This window comes from Canis lupus, chromosome 8 (genome assembly GCF_003254725.2).
Source record: "Canis lupus dingo isolate Sandy chromosome 8, ASM325472v2, whole genome shotgun sequence".
Taxonomy (NCBI): domain Eukaryota; kingdom Metazoa; phylum Chordata; class Mammalia; order Carnivora; family Canidae; genus Canis; species Canis lupus.
In genome coordinates, this window is record NC_064250.1 from 64,215,997 (window position 1) to 64,231,433 (window position 15,437).

Sequence of the window (15,437 nt, forward strand, 5' to 3'; positions counted from 1 at the left end):
ACTTAGAATGTAAGCTCCAGGGGCATCTGCGTGGCTCAGTCGGTTAAGCGGCCGACTCTTGATTTCGGCTCAGGTCCCTATCTCAGGGTCCTGGGATCAAGCCCCATGTCTGGTTTTGCACTCAGCAGGGAGTCTGCTTCCGGAGTCTCTCTCTCTCTCTTTCCTTCGGGCCCTCCCCCTGCTTGCTCACTTGCTCTAAATACATCTTAAAAAAAAAAAATCATGTAAGCTCCATGAGTACAAGGACTTTGTTTCACTTACAACTGGATTCTCAGCAACCAGAATAGCACCCGATACCTAGTTGGTGTGCAATAAATATATTGCACTACCTTAATTTGGTCTCTTTTTGCCTCACTCTTGCGGCCCTGGGATGCACTTACCCCAAAATGATGTATTAGCATATAAGCTTTACTCCGGCTCTGCTTTCTGGGGAGCCTGTGCTACTAGAGTCTCTTGCCATGGCCCAGGTGGTTGGTAAGAGATAGATCCAGGTTCAGACAGTGTAATGACACAGCCACGTGGCTGTGCCACATGCTACTGATCTCCTAGGAGGTTCATGTGCAAAGACTCAAGGCGAGTGAAGAGTCATAAAGGGCACATTCCCAACAATCCCTACAACTCAAAAGCCAACTGGCTTCATTTTCACCCTGGCCACAGAGTCCTCTTGGTTGGGACACGGGAAACATGGTGCAATTTTTGACCAGCAAAGACAGCGAAACACAGGGAAATAAAAGTCATCAAGGAAACAGACAGTTCATGAAATTTATACTTAAAAATTTTAAGAATACATGTGATTTTCCAAGACCATTCATCATAGCACCGAGCCTACTATTCCTTAATAGAAAACGGTCAAATAGCAAATACTCCAGTTAATTTCCCACAGGTATAAATTATGCAAATAGTCATTTATGTCTTCATTTACAATAATCAATAAATAAGAGTGCACATTCGTACAATTTTTTTTACAAAGATCCCTTTTTACAAAGCTACGGCTATATATATATACTAAATAGACAAAATAATCCTTGTTCTACAAAATAACATTTTACTTTTTTTTTCCCAGTAGTTCTCTTAGAGCTCTCAGTATCAATAAAAATGTTCTGACATTGTCCGTGAAGCTTAAAAGAAACTATAGCACTGAATCTGTTAAACATATCACAGAGCTTGGAACAAACTCGTATCACCATCCAAACAGAACAGGCTCTGAAGAAACCGTTTCCAGGCTTAGTCATCTGTCCGGATGACATTTGGCAGGGAACAACCATTTCTCCTATTTGTCTTTGGCTGCGATGCAAGTGATGTGGGCACTAGGTTATGGTGCAATTTCAGGCACAAAAGGCAGGCCTCCTCCTCGGGGCACCTGCCCCGCAGGTGCTGTGCCCACTCAGGGCCACTCTCCGCAAACGTGCCAGCCTTTGGCTAACGGGATCCAATGTTAGCAAATAGCCCAACTTGAGTGGGATTTCTGTACCTGTTAACTGGGGGAGTCTAGAGGAAAGGGGGAAAAGATGGGAAGGGTGGGAAGATCCAGTCCACAGCTCTTTGTTTCTACGGCTGAACTTTGGCACATGGGATGGGTTTCCTTGGCAAACTGCCTCCGACACAGACTTAATTTAAGGGAATCAGTTTAGGTCCAGGAGCCCTGGGAAGCAGATCTCCCCCATCCCACTCTTTTGTTTCCCACCCCTAACGGACTATACTTTTACCAAACCCTTTCCGAAGGCACCTTTATCAAACAATAAAGCCGAAAGCAACGTTCTGAGCTTGGGGTTTCACTTCCAAATACAGAGAGATGCACTTATTTTAAGCAAAGAGGTCAATTACTGAGATTAAAAAAAAAAAAAAACTACTTTGCTAACCCTTGGGTTTTTAAAGCTAGGAAGGACTTTTACAAAGATTTTCCGACTTCTGACCCAGAGAGGTAAATGAATTATTCAAGGTGTCCCAGCAGGTGAACCAGAGCCGGGATGTGGGCCAGTGTTGTCCTACTTTGGAACAATGTCAATTCTCTAGGTTACAGAAACTCCTAGAGTTTCCTTTAAAGGAATGGTTCAATCCTTGCAGGACGTTTAGGAACAGAGGCCTTTGTGGCTGTTCTTCCTCATAGCACAGCCCTGCAGAGGATCCGTTCTTACCGACTCTGCATGGGGCTAAACGAAGTGGTAGCGGCTACAAATGGAATAAACCAATCAAAATATATTTCCGTTTTTGGAACAATGCAAAATCACAACTTTTAAAATTAACACAAAGGAAAAATAAACATTCCTATCTCACAGCCCAACCAATTATGGCTTCATCCAAGAATCCAAATCCCCCATCCCTATTTTATTTATTTATTTAAAGATTTTATTTCTTTACATAGAGAGAGAGAGAGAGAGAGAGAGAGAGAACACAAGCAGAGGAAGCAGCAGGTAGAGGGAGAGGGAGCAGCAGACTCTGCAGGGAGCCTGACTCAGGACTCAGTCCCAGGGCTTTGGATCATGACCCGAGCCGAGCCAAAGGATGATGCTTAACCAAATGAGCCACCCAGGCACCCTCTCCATTCCTATTTTAATTATGCTCGGCCCGGCCCAATGAAATGCGTTTGTGTTTTGAAGGACAGTGAGCCTAATTTCCTGCTCTGAAAAAAAAAGTATGTTGGAGGGCACCTGGGTCAGTGGGTTGAGCATCTGCTTCTGGTTTTTGGTTGAGGTCAGGATCTCAAGGTCATGAGATGGGAGCTCCACCTCAGGTTCTAAGCCCAGTGCAGAATTTGCTTGAGATTCTCTCTCCGGCTCCCTCTGCCCCTCCCACCACCTGCACCTGCTCTCTCTCTCAAATAAATGAATATACATATTTTTTAAAAGTGTGTGTTGGGAGTGGAGAGGTGATTAGCGGGGACGGGGGGAAGGATGGGTAGTTAATCGGTGGCTGAAATTTTTGAGGTTAGATGCTGAGATCTTACTGCTACAGTTTCTTTAGAGGCATTCATTGTAGTTGTGAATCTGCAACCATAGGCTAAAACAGGAATCGGGGGCATCTTCAGTCATTTTTACACGAACACGAAGGAGACATTTAAGCAGTTTTGATAAGGAGTTGGGAGTGGTGTGCAGAAATTTAGGAGTGGGGAGGATGCATGATGGGGCCACCAGACCAACCAAGTCCACCACCTTCCCAGCTCTGGGAATCTCCACCCTCAGTTGCAAACTTGGCCAAAGTCTCAAGAATCAGAAACTTATTTTAGGGCATAACTTTATCTTCTAAGCAGTGACGTCCAGGGTGAAACTGAGCATTTGAAAACTAGCGTCCTCTATGTTCTGGGCTCTGGCACTCTCCGGCTCTGTTGTGATCTCATTTTTCCTCCCTGGGCTTTAGCTTTGTCTCTGCAATAACCTCCCAAGGTGGTCCTGAGGGTCCAATGAATAATGGGTACAAAGTGGCTTCAGCTTCCTAATTATTTACTTATTTTTAAGGAGGCTCCACACTCAGGGTGGAGCCCAATGCAGGGTCTGAACTCACGACCCTGAGATCAAGACCCAAGTTCAGACCAAGAGCCAGATGTTCAACTTCCTCTTTAAAAGCCTAGGATTAGATTTGAGACAGAGCAGCTGGTGGGGATGAAAGGGGGCTGGAGAGGCTGCAAGAAGCTCTGGTCAATGGAACATAAGGAGAGGAGGCGACTGCAAAGCTTGGAGAGGAGGGGAATTCAGAGCAAGGAGCCACTTACTGGACACTTACAGCTTTGTGGCCAACTTGCAAGGAAGCCTGATTCATTCCACAAGTATGTACGGAAGGTCTGCTCTGTACAGAAGACACTTAAGAGACCTACGTGATCATCCGGATACCAGGTGACAGAGCAGGGCCTCAAACCTAGGTCTAACGATTCCCAAACTTGCACTTTTTGGATCCCACACCACCTCCGGGAGGAGGAGGAAAGGAATCCTGATGGGTTCAGTGAGGCAGGCCCCTGCAGGATGAAAGATAGACCTGGCTGCTGGGTGCCAGGAATTTCAAAAGCCAGCAGTGGGACCAGCCCCCGGATGGTCGAGTAGTGTTGTGTTTAAAGAACAACGTGGTCAAACAGGACAAAATCCTGGTTGTCTCTTCCCCATACACGAGAACGTCTTCTGGCTTGTTGATAAGACAGCCCTGGGCCGACGAGAACTCTTGCCTGATGCATTTTCATCAAGCTTCTCAGAACCAAGTATAAACACACATCAGTCGTCTCCCCGGCTCTGTGGGGCCTGCTGATTCCAGGCCAGGCCAGGGCGCCCAGGAACTCAGATGGTCCTCCGGCGACTCTCGGAGAAGCAGGAGCTCCAGGTCTCTAAGCCTTGGCCCGATTACTCCCTCACCCAAGCTCACCCCAAGCCCAAGTGGGAGAAATGACAAGGCCTGCCGGCCAGTGGGGGACTCTGAAAAATTAGAGCAGGGAGGGCTGAGCCTCACACGGAGCCTGAAGCCACAGTGCCTGCACTCGACAGAAATGGAAGATCTGGGGGCAAAATGCATCCCAAGCCCATGTTCCCAGGCACCTGACTCCTTTCCCCCAAGCTGTTGTCCTTCTGCAATGAAATGCCTGACAAAAGTAGAGTCGAAAGATGCGTAGACTCAATGTCCAGCAAAGCAGCCAGGTCTCCTTTCTTGGCTCCCTCCCTTGGCTAAGGGTGAAGGCAACCTCAGCACCAATTTTCAGCAAATAAGCATGATGTCACCCCTGCCGGCTCCCAGCCTTCAGCGTTGCGCCCTGGCACCTGGACTGTGTCACCGGAGCCACCCTGCTCACCAGCTGGGAGGGCCAGACCAAGAACCTACTATTGGGTGGCAGCTTCCCACGGCGGCTGCAGGCCCAGGATGTTCAATCTTCCCCTGGTGGTTTCAGCAGTGATTAGGCAATGTCAGGGAAAGAGAAAGAGCCCAGCTGGACCTTGGAGAGCTTTATGTGCTGGCTTCCTGGCAAGAGCATTGCTGAGAAGGTTCTGGCTTGAAACTCCAACGCAACTCACTTTGGGGACTCCAGGATGTGAAGCTGAGTACAGGTGGGTAATTCGGCAGAGATCCCTGAGGAGGATCTCTAAGTGGGATGGTGGGGGCACATCTCCAAACTCCAGCAGGCGTTCCAAAGATTGAAAAACTGAGCTTGCGGGGAAAAGCATCATGTCACGTGACTGCATTCTAGTGCCCTAACCATGGAAAGGGACTAGTTCTCACCAAAGCAGCTCCGGTGGTTTCTGATACTCAGTAAGATACATTCTTCACGTGTTTACTCTGATTCGTGTTTGAGAGGTTAGCTTCCTGACATTGGGAGTCCTGGGAAAAGAGGGAGGAGCAGGGTAGCTTCAGGATGCAGTTGTGTAGAGAATGTGATTGGGAATCAAGAGGACCATATTGGGGTCACTAACTAGCAGTGTGACTAGTCACATCCCCTTCCTGCCCTTCAGTTGTTCTTGCTGCTTGGATGATGTGCTAGACCCTCTCACGAGATCCCTAAAGCTATAGAAAACTCTAGGACTTATAAAGACAGACCAAAGAAGGGGCCTCTAAATGCTTCTGCCTCCTAAAATGCTCACCCCTTCCAAGGAGCAGGCATGCACTGTGTGGGGGAGAGGGCTGGTGGCACTTCGCTGCATCCCAGAAAGGGAGAAGTGGCATCCAGGTGGCTGTCCTGGGCCGTGAAGGTGTACTGCCTGGCTCCAAGTCCTGGTGGGAACCCGTCTTCCCACGGAGGCCACGTCTGGCCAGGACAGGACGCTGTGCTCACCAGGTTCCGCACAGCTGACCAACAGAGAGGGAAGACCCTGTTTGCTGGCAAACATGAGTGGGGACTGCTTGTTTCCTAAATGTTTCCACAGGACACCTCAGACTAGAGCTCGTGGAGAGTGGGAGATCTGAGTGTCTGGGGGCAGGGGATGAATGAAGAAGGAGGGAGGGAAGGAAGGAAGGAAGGAAGGAAGGAAGGAAGGAAGGAAGGAAGGAAGGATGGATCACTTCTTACTTGGGGGGCTCAAGTAGAGCTTTCAAGGGCCATTCCTCCCTCTCTGCCAGCTGGTATGCAATTATGCGGAGGCACCTGGCTGGCCACAGCTCAGCAGGATGGCCACTGCCACTGCCACAGCCCCAGCCGGGCTCAGGGTGGGCTCACAGACACATGCACCGAACAGCGAGCCACCCAGCAAAGCGGCAAGAAGGCTCAAGTGGGATCTGTGGTTCAAGATGGTGTGCTCTCATGCCTCATGAAAGCCCATGAAAATAATAGCAAAGGAATGAAGATAATGGGATGGAGAGGGGCTGACGGTAGGCGAGAGATGCCAACCAATGAGTAGCAGGGCACAGGACTTGACCACCACACACCGGCAGAGGCATGCCATGGAGCAGCCTCAGCTGCAGTCCTACTCCACAGCGGAATCAGGGGGACTCCAACTCAGGAACACCAGGCATAGCAAGGCAGGAGCAAATTAACGAGTCTAAGTACTGACTGTGAGGAGACCGCCTGCTTGGGTCAGGACACAAGCACTCAGGTGTATGCTAGATCTCCAGGTACAGCTCTACAGTCTGTGCACTGCACAAAGGTGCTTGGCTAAGGGAACAGCTGGGAGTTAAAATCTAGTCCCTGCTCTGCTCCTCAAGCCTTGTCCTAGCTCAGGTCTACATCTTGCTGGAGAAAGAGGCAAAAAATGCCATCTGCCAGTAAGCCAAGTGCCTATGGGTGGCATCTGCTCAAAGGGGCATCTTTCTCTAAGTCATCCACCCAGAGGGAATGCCTTTTATTGAAACTGCATGAGGACACTACATAGGCCAGTAGAAGCTCTATGTATGTCCCTCTTTCTCAGGCAGGAGAGAAGTGAAAATATCTTGAAAGAAACACAATAAGCCCTAGAGAAAAGACCTGAAATTGATATGTAGGGTACTCCCATGAAGGGTCCAGGTGCTAACTTGGTGACCATACCGAAAAGCCCACCGGTTGATACACAGAGCTTCCAATTTGTTTTCTGATGTGTCACTCTTTAATATGAACAGATCCAAGAACCATCAGGTATTTGAAAAAGCCTGTAATATGAACAACAGAGCCTGAGACTAACCAGGAGAAAGGGAACTTAGAGTAAACATAGATAGCACAGAGGAGCAGAAAAGAATTTCCCCAAACCCCGTCAGGAACATCCACAGAGAGAGAAGAGCTGCATCCATGAAACAAGAACATGACACGATAAAACAGGAACAAGAGAATAGCAACAAAACATTCTGGAAATAAAGCATTAAATATTCAACCAGTACATGAGAAGATAAAGTTGAATGCCTCTCCCTGAAATCAGATCCTGACAAGAAGACTATAACTAGAAAAGATAAAAAATATTAAAGGATTATAGCCTGGAAGGTCCAACATTGGAATAACAGGTGCTTCAGAAAGAAAGGATGTGAACCATCGTAAAAAAAAAAAAAAAAAATCCACGAAGTTTCCCACGAGAACCCAGCATGACATCACACCACCTCTGGTGAGGACATGCCACCACCAGAACAGCTCAGAGCACTAAGAAAGGGATCTTGAATGCTTCTTTGGAGGTAGGGAGAAACCCAAGTCACATCTAGAGGCTTGGGGATGTGGATGGTGCCAGAAGTCCTAACAACTATGCTGGGTGGGGGGCAGTAGGAGGGAGTTATTCTTACGAGCAATCCTATACCCAGCTACCCTTGGGTATGGGCAGAATCAAGACATTTTAAGGTATGCAAGATCTTAAAATATTTACGATATTTACTTCCCATGTTACTTTCCTCAGGAAGTCACTAAAAAATGTGCCACGCCAAAAAATAAATAAATAAATAAATAACCCAAAAAACAAAACAAAAGATTATCAAACCAAGGGGGAAAATTTTGGCAAGAAAGGGCGTGTTACCACAGTGCACTGCTTGGCTCAGGCATGAAGGGTCCTTATGCACGCACGCTGAACAGACATGCATGGAATGATGTGACGTAACCACATCAGGAAAACAAAGTGGGGGATGGAGAGGGGCGAGACCCCCATCCACTGTAAGAGTAAGTTGGAGAAAAAAAAAAAAGAGTAAGTTGGAGACATTTCTAATTTAAAAAAGCAAAACAAGTATAAGCATGTTATGTAGAAAAGCAAAAGCAAATAATAAGAAACAGCTAAAAGGGTTGAAAGTGTTGCTTCCAGGGAACCAGACTTAGGGGACTGCTAGTTTTCATTAAAGGTCATATAGTATTTGTTTCTTTATATACTGTGAATAAATATTACTTGGATAAGAATTAAAAATCAATTCTTAAGAAAAAATTAAAAACCATGGGTTGGTCTTCCCTGTAGGCTTCTCTATCCACCTTTTATATCCAACTTCTTCTTCCATATAAGCCTATACTCAAATGAGAATTTTTTTTTTTTTTTTTTGCCTTTAAAGAAGAAATTTGTTTACAGCCAACTGGAACCAAATGATTTTTAGGCATCTTGCCACTGGGTGGTTTTAAATAATATTACATGTTGTAATGGGTGAGAGAAGCAGCCTAAAGAGATTTTTCTGAGCAAGGTCTAGACTTGCAAAATGAAACGATTTGTGTTTGGGTCGGCTCCTCCCTGGTCTTCTAGAGTCTGGTTTAGGCAAGGGCTGCGTGGTGGCAAGGATTCTGAAACATCACGCACGTGCTCTCTACTACCTGTACCTTTGGGTTTTCAGGGATGCCGGGGAGCTCATTAATTAGCCCATTCTCCATGGGATGCTTGGCCTTCAAGATGGAACCGCTCCAAGCTCCCGGCGGCTTTCGGCTTGGAAGGCTCAGATTTGTTCTAAGAACTAAGAAGGAGAGAAGGCAGGCTAAACCCAGAATGGGATTTGGGCTGTCATCGATTAAAACGTGCTACGTAACTTCCGTGGGCCATGCTGGGACTCGGTTAAACTTGAAACGCGCTGCCTGAAATAAGCAAGCATCTTGGCTTGCTAAGAGAGAGCTGGGATTTCTGGAGGAGGAACAACTGGCGGCATGGCAGCCGACAAGCTGTCCCTACCATCAAGGGCACTCCAAAAGTCACGGGGGACGAGCGTGAAAGCACATGCAGCTTCCTCATGGGGAAAATAGGAGTACAAAGCAAAGGTTGTCGCTGGCCCCAGTTTTTGGTTTTGTTTAAATGAGGACATTTTAATCTCATCATTTAGTTTTTTTTTGTTTTTTTTTTCTGGGACCTTCATGGGCCCAACACGAGTTTCCTCAAAGAGGTGACAGCTCATGGTGGCACGGGTGCCCTTGCAAGTCTGTTCCTGGTTGGCTGCGTGGCCTTGGTCAACCTGCTTTGCCTCTCTGGGTTTGGCAGACAAGAGGCTGTCTGAGGGCCTCTCCTGACCTAATGGTTTGTGATCATTTGAGTACCACTTGCAGGGGCAGGAAAGATGGGAGGAGGGTCACCATGGCCCTGCATCTTGGAGGGAAGTGGGAGCTGGGGGGTGCAGGGCAGAAGGAAGATGGGAGGGTGGGGAGACCTCACAAACTGCCTGTTCTGGTCTACTTCTCGGGGTACCTTCCAGAAAGTCTTTTCAAGAATCCCATCATGACCGACCACAAAGGATGCCCACGCTGTCGCAGGTGTACGTAAAAGGCAGGTGGCGGCTGGGCCACTCCCAGCTTGAACAGCAGCCCGGACTTATTCTGAGCCCAGCCACTCCTGCGCTCCTCCTCTGGGCTTTTAAGGAGCTTTTGGCAGACCCTGTGGGGCCTTGGAGACTGGCGCAGAGGCCTCGGGAGCCATCAGTAGAAGCTGGGGGTGCTGGCGAGGCAAAGTGGGAGGGATCCCAGGCCCTGGCCTGTGTCTGCTGAGCTGAGAATCTAAATTCTCCCCTACTAAGAAGTCATTTGAAAGGAGGGTTCCGTTGGTGGCAAATATTTGAAAATCACAGCTTTAACCTCAATTCAGCCGATGCAAAAAATTTACATCCTACCCTTCCCAGCTTCCCCCCAAAAGTAGGCTGAGAGAGAGTGCACCACAGCTCACTACACAGCCCCCACGCTTCCCTCGGGCCTCCCGTTCCTGGACACGTGTTCCTGGAGCTTGCAGCTTTGTGCTGCTCGGATACAACCAACAGCCAGATGAGAGCAGGTGCACAGACCCCCACTGCCTTCACTCAAACCCCGCTCTGGGAGGAGCTCGGGGCAGTTTCCTTCCCAGGGGATGTCTCCCCGTCTTCCCCATCAGGAGGACCCTCCTCCAACCTGCCCTTAGAAACCTGCGTGGGGGGACGAGCCACGACCCAGATTATGGCTAAATATGCAAAGATGCTTCATACCTGACAAAGCAAGGCACTCAAAAGCAAACCCCATCTAACGATCCAGCCAAACACACACCTGAGTTTCGAGGACGAAGCCGAAGAGGAGAGCATGCTTGGGACTTACAGGACACAAAGGACACCGTGGAGAAGCGGGGGGGCGGGGGCTGCTTCCCTGAGGCCCTCAGCTGTCTGCAGAAGTGCCCCTTCCGAACACCCGAATAAAGTGAAGTAAAAAGAGCTCCCTCCTGCCCCTGGTCAGGGGCCTGTGGTTTTTATTATGCAGACGCGCGCATCAGAGTCTGTTGACGTCCAGCTGTGGGAACAGCAGCAGGCAGTACACCAGAAGCCAGAGGAAGAGAATAAAATACATCAAATCCGGCTGCTGGACAAACTGCGTCAGAGAGTCGCTCTGTGGGCTCTGGCTCTCCGGCAACGTGGCTTCACCCGAGTTATTGGCCTTCCTGCAGGAGGAAGACACAGGCAGGGCAGTTATGAGCAGGTCCTTACAGCTGGATGGCCGCCCCCCTGCCTCCCCAGAGGGCTGAGGGCTTCCCAGGGGGCCACCCAGCGCTCTGCGCTCTGGTACAAGCTCAGTCCAACTGCACCACCCTAGCAGGGAAAAGCCGTCAGCCCCATGCCGCAGATGGGCATACTGAGGATTGTGGGGTGCAGTGGCTTTGCTTGCTCAAGGCCACACGATGACTAAGCCCCCCATCCAGGACACCTTCCTTTATGCCACAGTGTCCTGAAGGCAGAGCTGCATACTGACAGCACTCTGCTATCCTTAGTGACAGAGGGGGACGCGGTAAGTCATCTAAAGAAATAGAGTTCCCTGATTACAGATCATTTAAAAACAGCCATTGGAGACAGAGGCATGCTCTACCCCCCACCACCAAGTTTTTTTTTTTTTTTTTTTTTGGCTTTGGGATAGAACCTTGAAGATAATGATTAGTTTGACTTTAGCTTGGTTGGAAAAGGCCCAGAAGGATGCGGTGGTGACTGACCACAGCTCCCAATTCCCACAACGGAGAGGGATGGGGCCATAATCTGATTGGAAAGGGGTTGGGGGGGGGGGTGCGCCTGGGTGGCTCAGTTGGCTATAGGCATCTGCCTTCAGCTCAAGTCAAGATCTCAGGGTCCTGGGATCGAGCCCCATGTCGGGCTCCCTGCTCAGCAGTGAGTCTGCTTCTCCCTCTGCCTCTGTGATCTCTCTCTCTTTCTCTCAATTAAATAAGTAAAACCTTAATAAAGAAAAAAAAAAAGGAAAGGGTTTGGGAACCTCTGCTTAGAGCTGCATTTATAGAAGCCAAGAATGTAAGCTTCTTAGGGTCATTTGCGGTGGAGATTATGACAGAGAGAACCACCTCATCCCTGAACTATCTCCTGATGCAGACAGAGGTAAGGCCAACGGGGGATTAAACGTTTGCCTTTTGGTCTGGAAACGGGTTCACATAGGACAATGGACAGACTTTTTCTTTCTTCAAACCTTTTTAAAAAAATGTAAACTATATTTTTTATTACCAAGCTAGTCAACGCTCAAAAACATGGAAAGCAGGACTGCATTTCTCAACCTTCTAGTTTCTTTTTTTTTTTTTTAACTTTCTAGTTTCAATTTTCAAAATCTCTATCTCCTAAAAGTGAAAAGCACTACTTTCCTAGGGAGGATGTCATGTCGGGTGGACAATGTGAATTAATATTTCCATTTTATGGTAGGTGAGGGAAATAGGTCTTGCCGAGGGAAATAGGTCTTGCCTCTTTCTTAAAAGCCAGATGGGTAGGCTTCTAGGGATTTTACACTCAGAGATGCTGGGCGATATTCAGAGAGGCTTTCCATTCCAATAATCTAAGTCCTTCCAAGCCAACTGAAATCCGGGGCAAATAGTTAAAAAAAAAAAAAAAAGTCAGTAAAATTAAGTGATTCGGTCACTTTAACGGGGTTGGGGGCATCTCAGGATTGTCAAGAGTTAGTGAGATTTCTCTGGTCTCCTGTGTTCTAAATGGGCAGTTTTACAGCATTTCAGCAATATCAGACTGGGCCATCTAGTTCTCCAACAGCAAGAAATACTTTCATAGACATCCTGGCATGTTTGCACTCCCTCTTCATGTCTGCTCTGATGCCATAAAACTGTAAAATCAGCTCAGTGAGCTTCTGAGTATTGTACCTGCAGTGGCGACACAGAATGAACACGTTGTCAGGTGCTGCAACACGGGAGAGCACGCACCGCAGCACGTCACTACTGCCCGGCTCCACCCCGCATGGAGTAAATGCACCTGCAGCCTCGGGCCCGGGAGCACTTTCTGCACCGTGTCCTGCCCACCGGGGTCCAGCAATTTCCACTCTCCCTCCTGCTTTTATAGCTCATGCATTTGCCCTGGAGCGGGGCTCTTCTGCATTACCTCGGACTATTACTATTGCCATCAACAAAGGAGAGCTGGAGGGGAGCCACCCCCACCAGGTAGGCTGCATAGTTAAAAAAGAAAAAAAAAATTAAACCCCACAAAGCTGGCAGTGGAGCCACCAACCTGGTTAACATTCGGTTTCTTCGGTCATCCAGATCTGCTGCGTTCCTCAATTGAACATAGCTAAAATGATCCTACAGTGAAATTTATAAACAAAACCCCGCAACCCAATTAGTAAAGATGAAATCTCTGAAACAGAAAATAAAATGATTTTAAACACACAAAGCCGAGCACGCCATGCTTCTCTCAACATTGCAAACATTTTAGTTCCAAAATCAAACTGCTAACTGATGATCTACAGAGTTCTACTCTCTCCCCCCACCCCTGCCTAAGTGAACCAGAGGGGTCCCGCCACCCACCACCCGAACCGGGGTGCAGACCACGGTGCTTTGGGACCCAACACACCCAGCACTAAGGAGCTGCTACTGTAAAGTGGATCCTCCACCTCTGTTCCGCTTCTGTCTTTGAGGGCGATCTTCCTGGGTGTGTGCGCGGGGGTTGGGTTGGGGGTCTTGGATGCATTTTTTTTTTACGACAAAGAGGCCTTCGGGCTTTATGATCATCACTTTATTTATTTACATCCCCTATTTGCCCAAATTGGACATCCAACTGGACTACGCTTAACGACAAGGTTTGAATTTGCTTGTCTTCTATCCAAAAGTATATTTGTTGCACATCAGTAATTTCAAAGCTCTGGGCTGAGGAGGAGGAAGGATGGAAATGAATTGATTAGCAGGGGCCACGCAGAAGAAGAAGAAATTCACATACTAACCGATTCCAAAGACCTGTTAGTATGTCGTCGAACGTAAATGCTGGAGTCACTGTGACTAGTCCTGAAAAACAAACACACATGTTGAATTGGTTGCCACCAGGAGCTCCTCACGGCTCAGTCGTACGGTCACCCCCATCCTAAGTCTCCCACAGGTGGATTTAGGCAAGCTAGGAATTCAGACCCAGCAACGGAAAGGAGAAATTTTATCCAGTATGCCCAGTTGGGGTGGGGTGCGCTCACAAATAATGGGATGGATATTAAAGATACACTGTGGCCTCATCTACAAGAGAAAAAAAAAAAAAACAGTGAGAAAGAATTTTAAATAGAAAACAGACCACGATTTTTTTTTTTTTAAGTGCCAGGGCTTCAGGGAGGGAAGGGAGGTCTTTCTCCAAGCATCCTGAGATCTGGGAATTGCTGAGGGTCCTCTGCATGCTAATGGCAGATCGGGGCTGAGACCCGCTACCTGGACTCCTTCTCTAGGTGCTCCTTCCATGCAGGATGCTGCTCTCTGCTTGTCTAGCTCTTGGGTGCACCATCTCTTTTCCTTTCCTGCGCAAGGAGACTACTTTTCTGACTGTATCGTTGAGGCTGATGGGCAACGTGTCCCTGATGATCTACTAAAGCTGGTTCACCCAGGGCTGAGGCAAAAGACACCCAGCCAGTGGCCTGGGCTCCTGATTCACTGGCAACCTTAGCCACACATTTTACATCTGTGATCAGTTTTCCTTATCTGCAAAATGGGTCATTGTTCCCACCTCCACCACGTCATGGAGCTGCGGTGCTGGTGCTGAGAACAGAATACTCCAGGTACCAGCGGCCCTGTCTGGTGCTCAACAGGAGAACTGGGTGTTGGGTGTCAGACATAGTCATCTCAGCTTCCTTAAGGTAAAGCTACCATGTGGCATCCGGGGATCCAAGAAAAAGGCATGTGACCCAAGAGTTTATTTCCAGGGAATTCATCATTGGCAGCCTTGCTATTCCTGCCCACTGCACTGCCCTCCTGAAACTTCACCGACCTCTTCCCCTGCCTTGGGCATGTTTCCAGCTAACAGGTACTGAGTACCTATTATGTGCCAGGCGCTGGGTGAGGTCCAGGGAAATTTTAGTCCTGTCCTCAAACCAAAGCCTGTGCTAGTTTTCCCCAGCAGGTACCATAGCATAGAAACAAAACAAAATGCACTGCAAAGGAAAAAGAACCTCGAGTGCCTGGGACCCAGCACTGTCCCATGAGCATCGATCAGTTCATGGAAGTACCTGGAGATGCAGGTGAGCCCCACCTGCTTAATACCCACTAGTATTTTCTAGTAAAAAAGCACATCTGCATCAGGAAGGGCTCCTGCTCTTCCCCCGCCCTCTCTCGGCACACTTTCCCATAGGTGGTTTCTGAGTTCTAGTACCATCCAGAGGAGGCTCATCCAGGTATGCCTCCTCAACTTCATCCTCTCAGCAAGCATCATCAAGAGCCCTACTGTGTGCCGGCACGGGGCTCGGCACTGAGGGCCCGGCTCCTTGGGAGCCCAGCCACTGCAGGCTGAGAGGGCAATTCATCCATTTATTCATCCACCTGAAGAAGAGTTTTTACTAAAGGGCAGCTGCAAGCCAGGGGTGGTGCTAAATGCCAGGGCTGTGCTGCAGGCCCTCCCTGCCCCCAGAGAGCTGCCTCGCCGTCTAGGGTGAGAGCAGATGATAAATACGGCCTTACACAAATGATCAGAGAAATGACTATTTTGATAAATGTCATGAAGATAAAGAGTAGGAATCTTTATATGTTCTGAGAACACATAAAGGGGGATTAAAAATAGCCCAGAGGAATCTAAGAAGGCTGCCTGGAGGAAGTAGTAGTCGAGCCGAAACACAGCGAAGTAAGACAGGGAACAGGCAGGGGACAGAGGGTCCTCAAAGGCAAAGGAGCTTGGGAGGCATTCAAAGATTTCAATGAGGGACACCTGGGTGGCTCAGTGGT

The 15,437-nt window shown here is 48.4% G+C and overlaps 1 protein-coding gene across 8 annotated transcripts in view; it reads right to left on the reverse strand.

Annotated features, from left to right (window-relative positions):
- Nucleotides 1–748: 748 nt before the first annotated feature.
- Nucleotides 749–15,437, reverse strand: part of CLMN (calmin) — a 115,345-nt gene continuing 100,656 nt past the window's right edge. For 3 of the 8 annotated variants that reach the window (XM_025442381.3, XM_025442378.3, XM_025442382.3), the window contains 4 exons: nucleotides 13,472–13,532; nucleotides 12,763–12,833; nucleotides 12,305–12,401; nucleotides 749–10,696 (listed from right to left, as the gene is read on the reverse strand). In XM_025442381.3, coding sequence (XP_025298166.1) covers nucleotides 10,532–10,696; nucleotides 12,305–12,401; nucleotides 12,763–12,833; nucleotides 13,472–13,532 — 394 coding nt within the window. In that variant the 3' untranslated portion in view covers nucleotides 749–10,531. Of the gene's footprint in view, nucleotides 10,701–11,890; nucleotides 12,102–12,304; nucleotides 12,402–12,762; nucleotides 12,889–13,104; nucleotides 13,533–15,437 lie in introns of those variants that run through there. The other 5 variants (XR_003134728.3, XR_007412529.1, XR_007412530.1 and 2 more) reach the window with 5 other exon arrangements.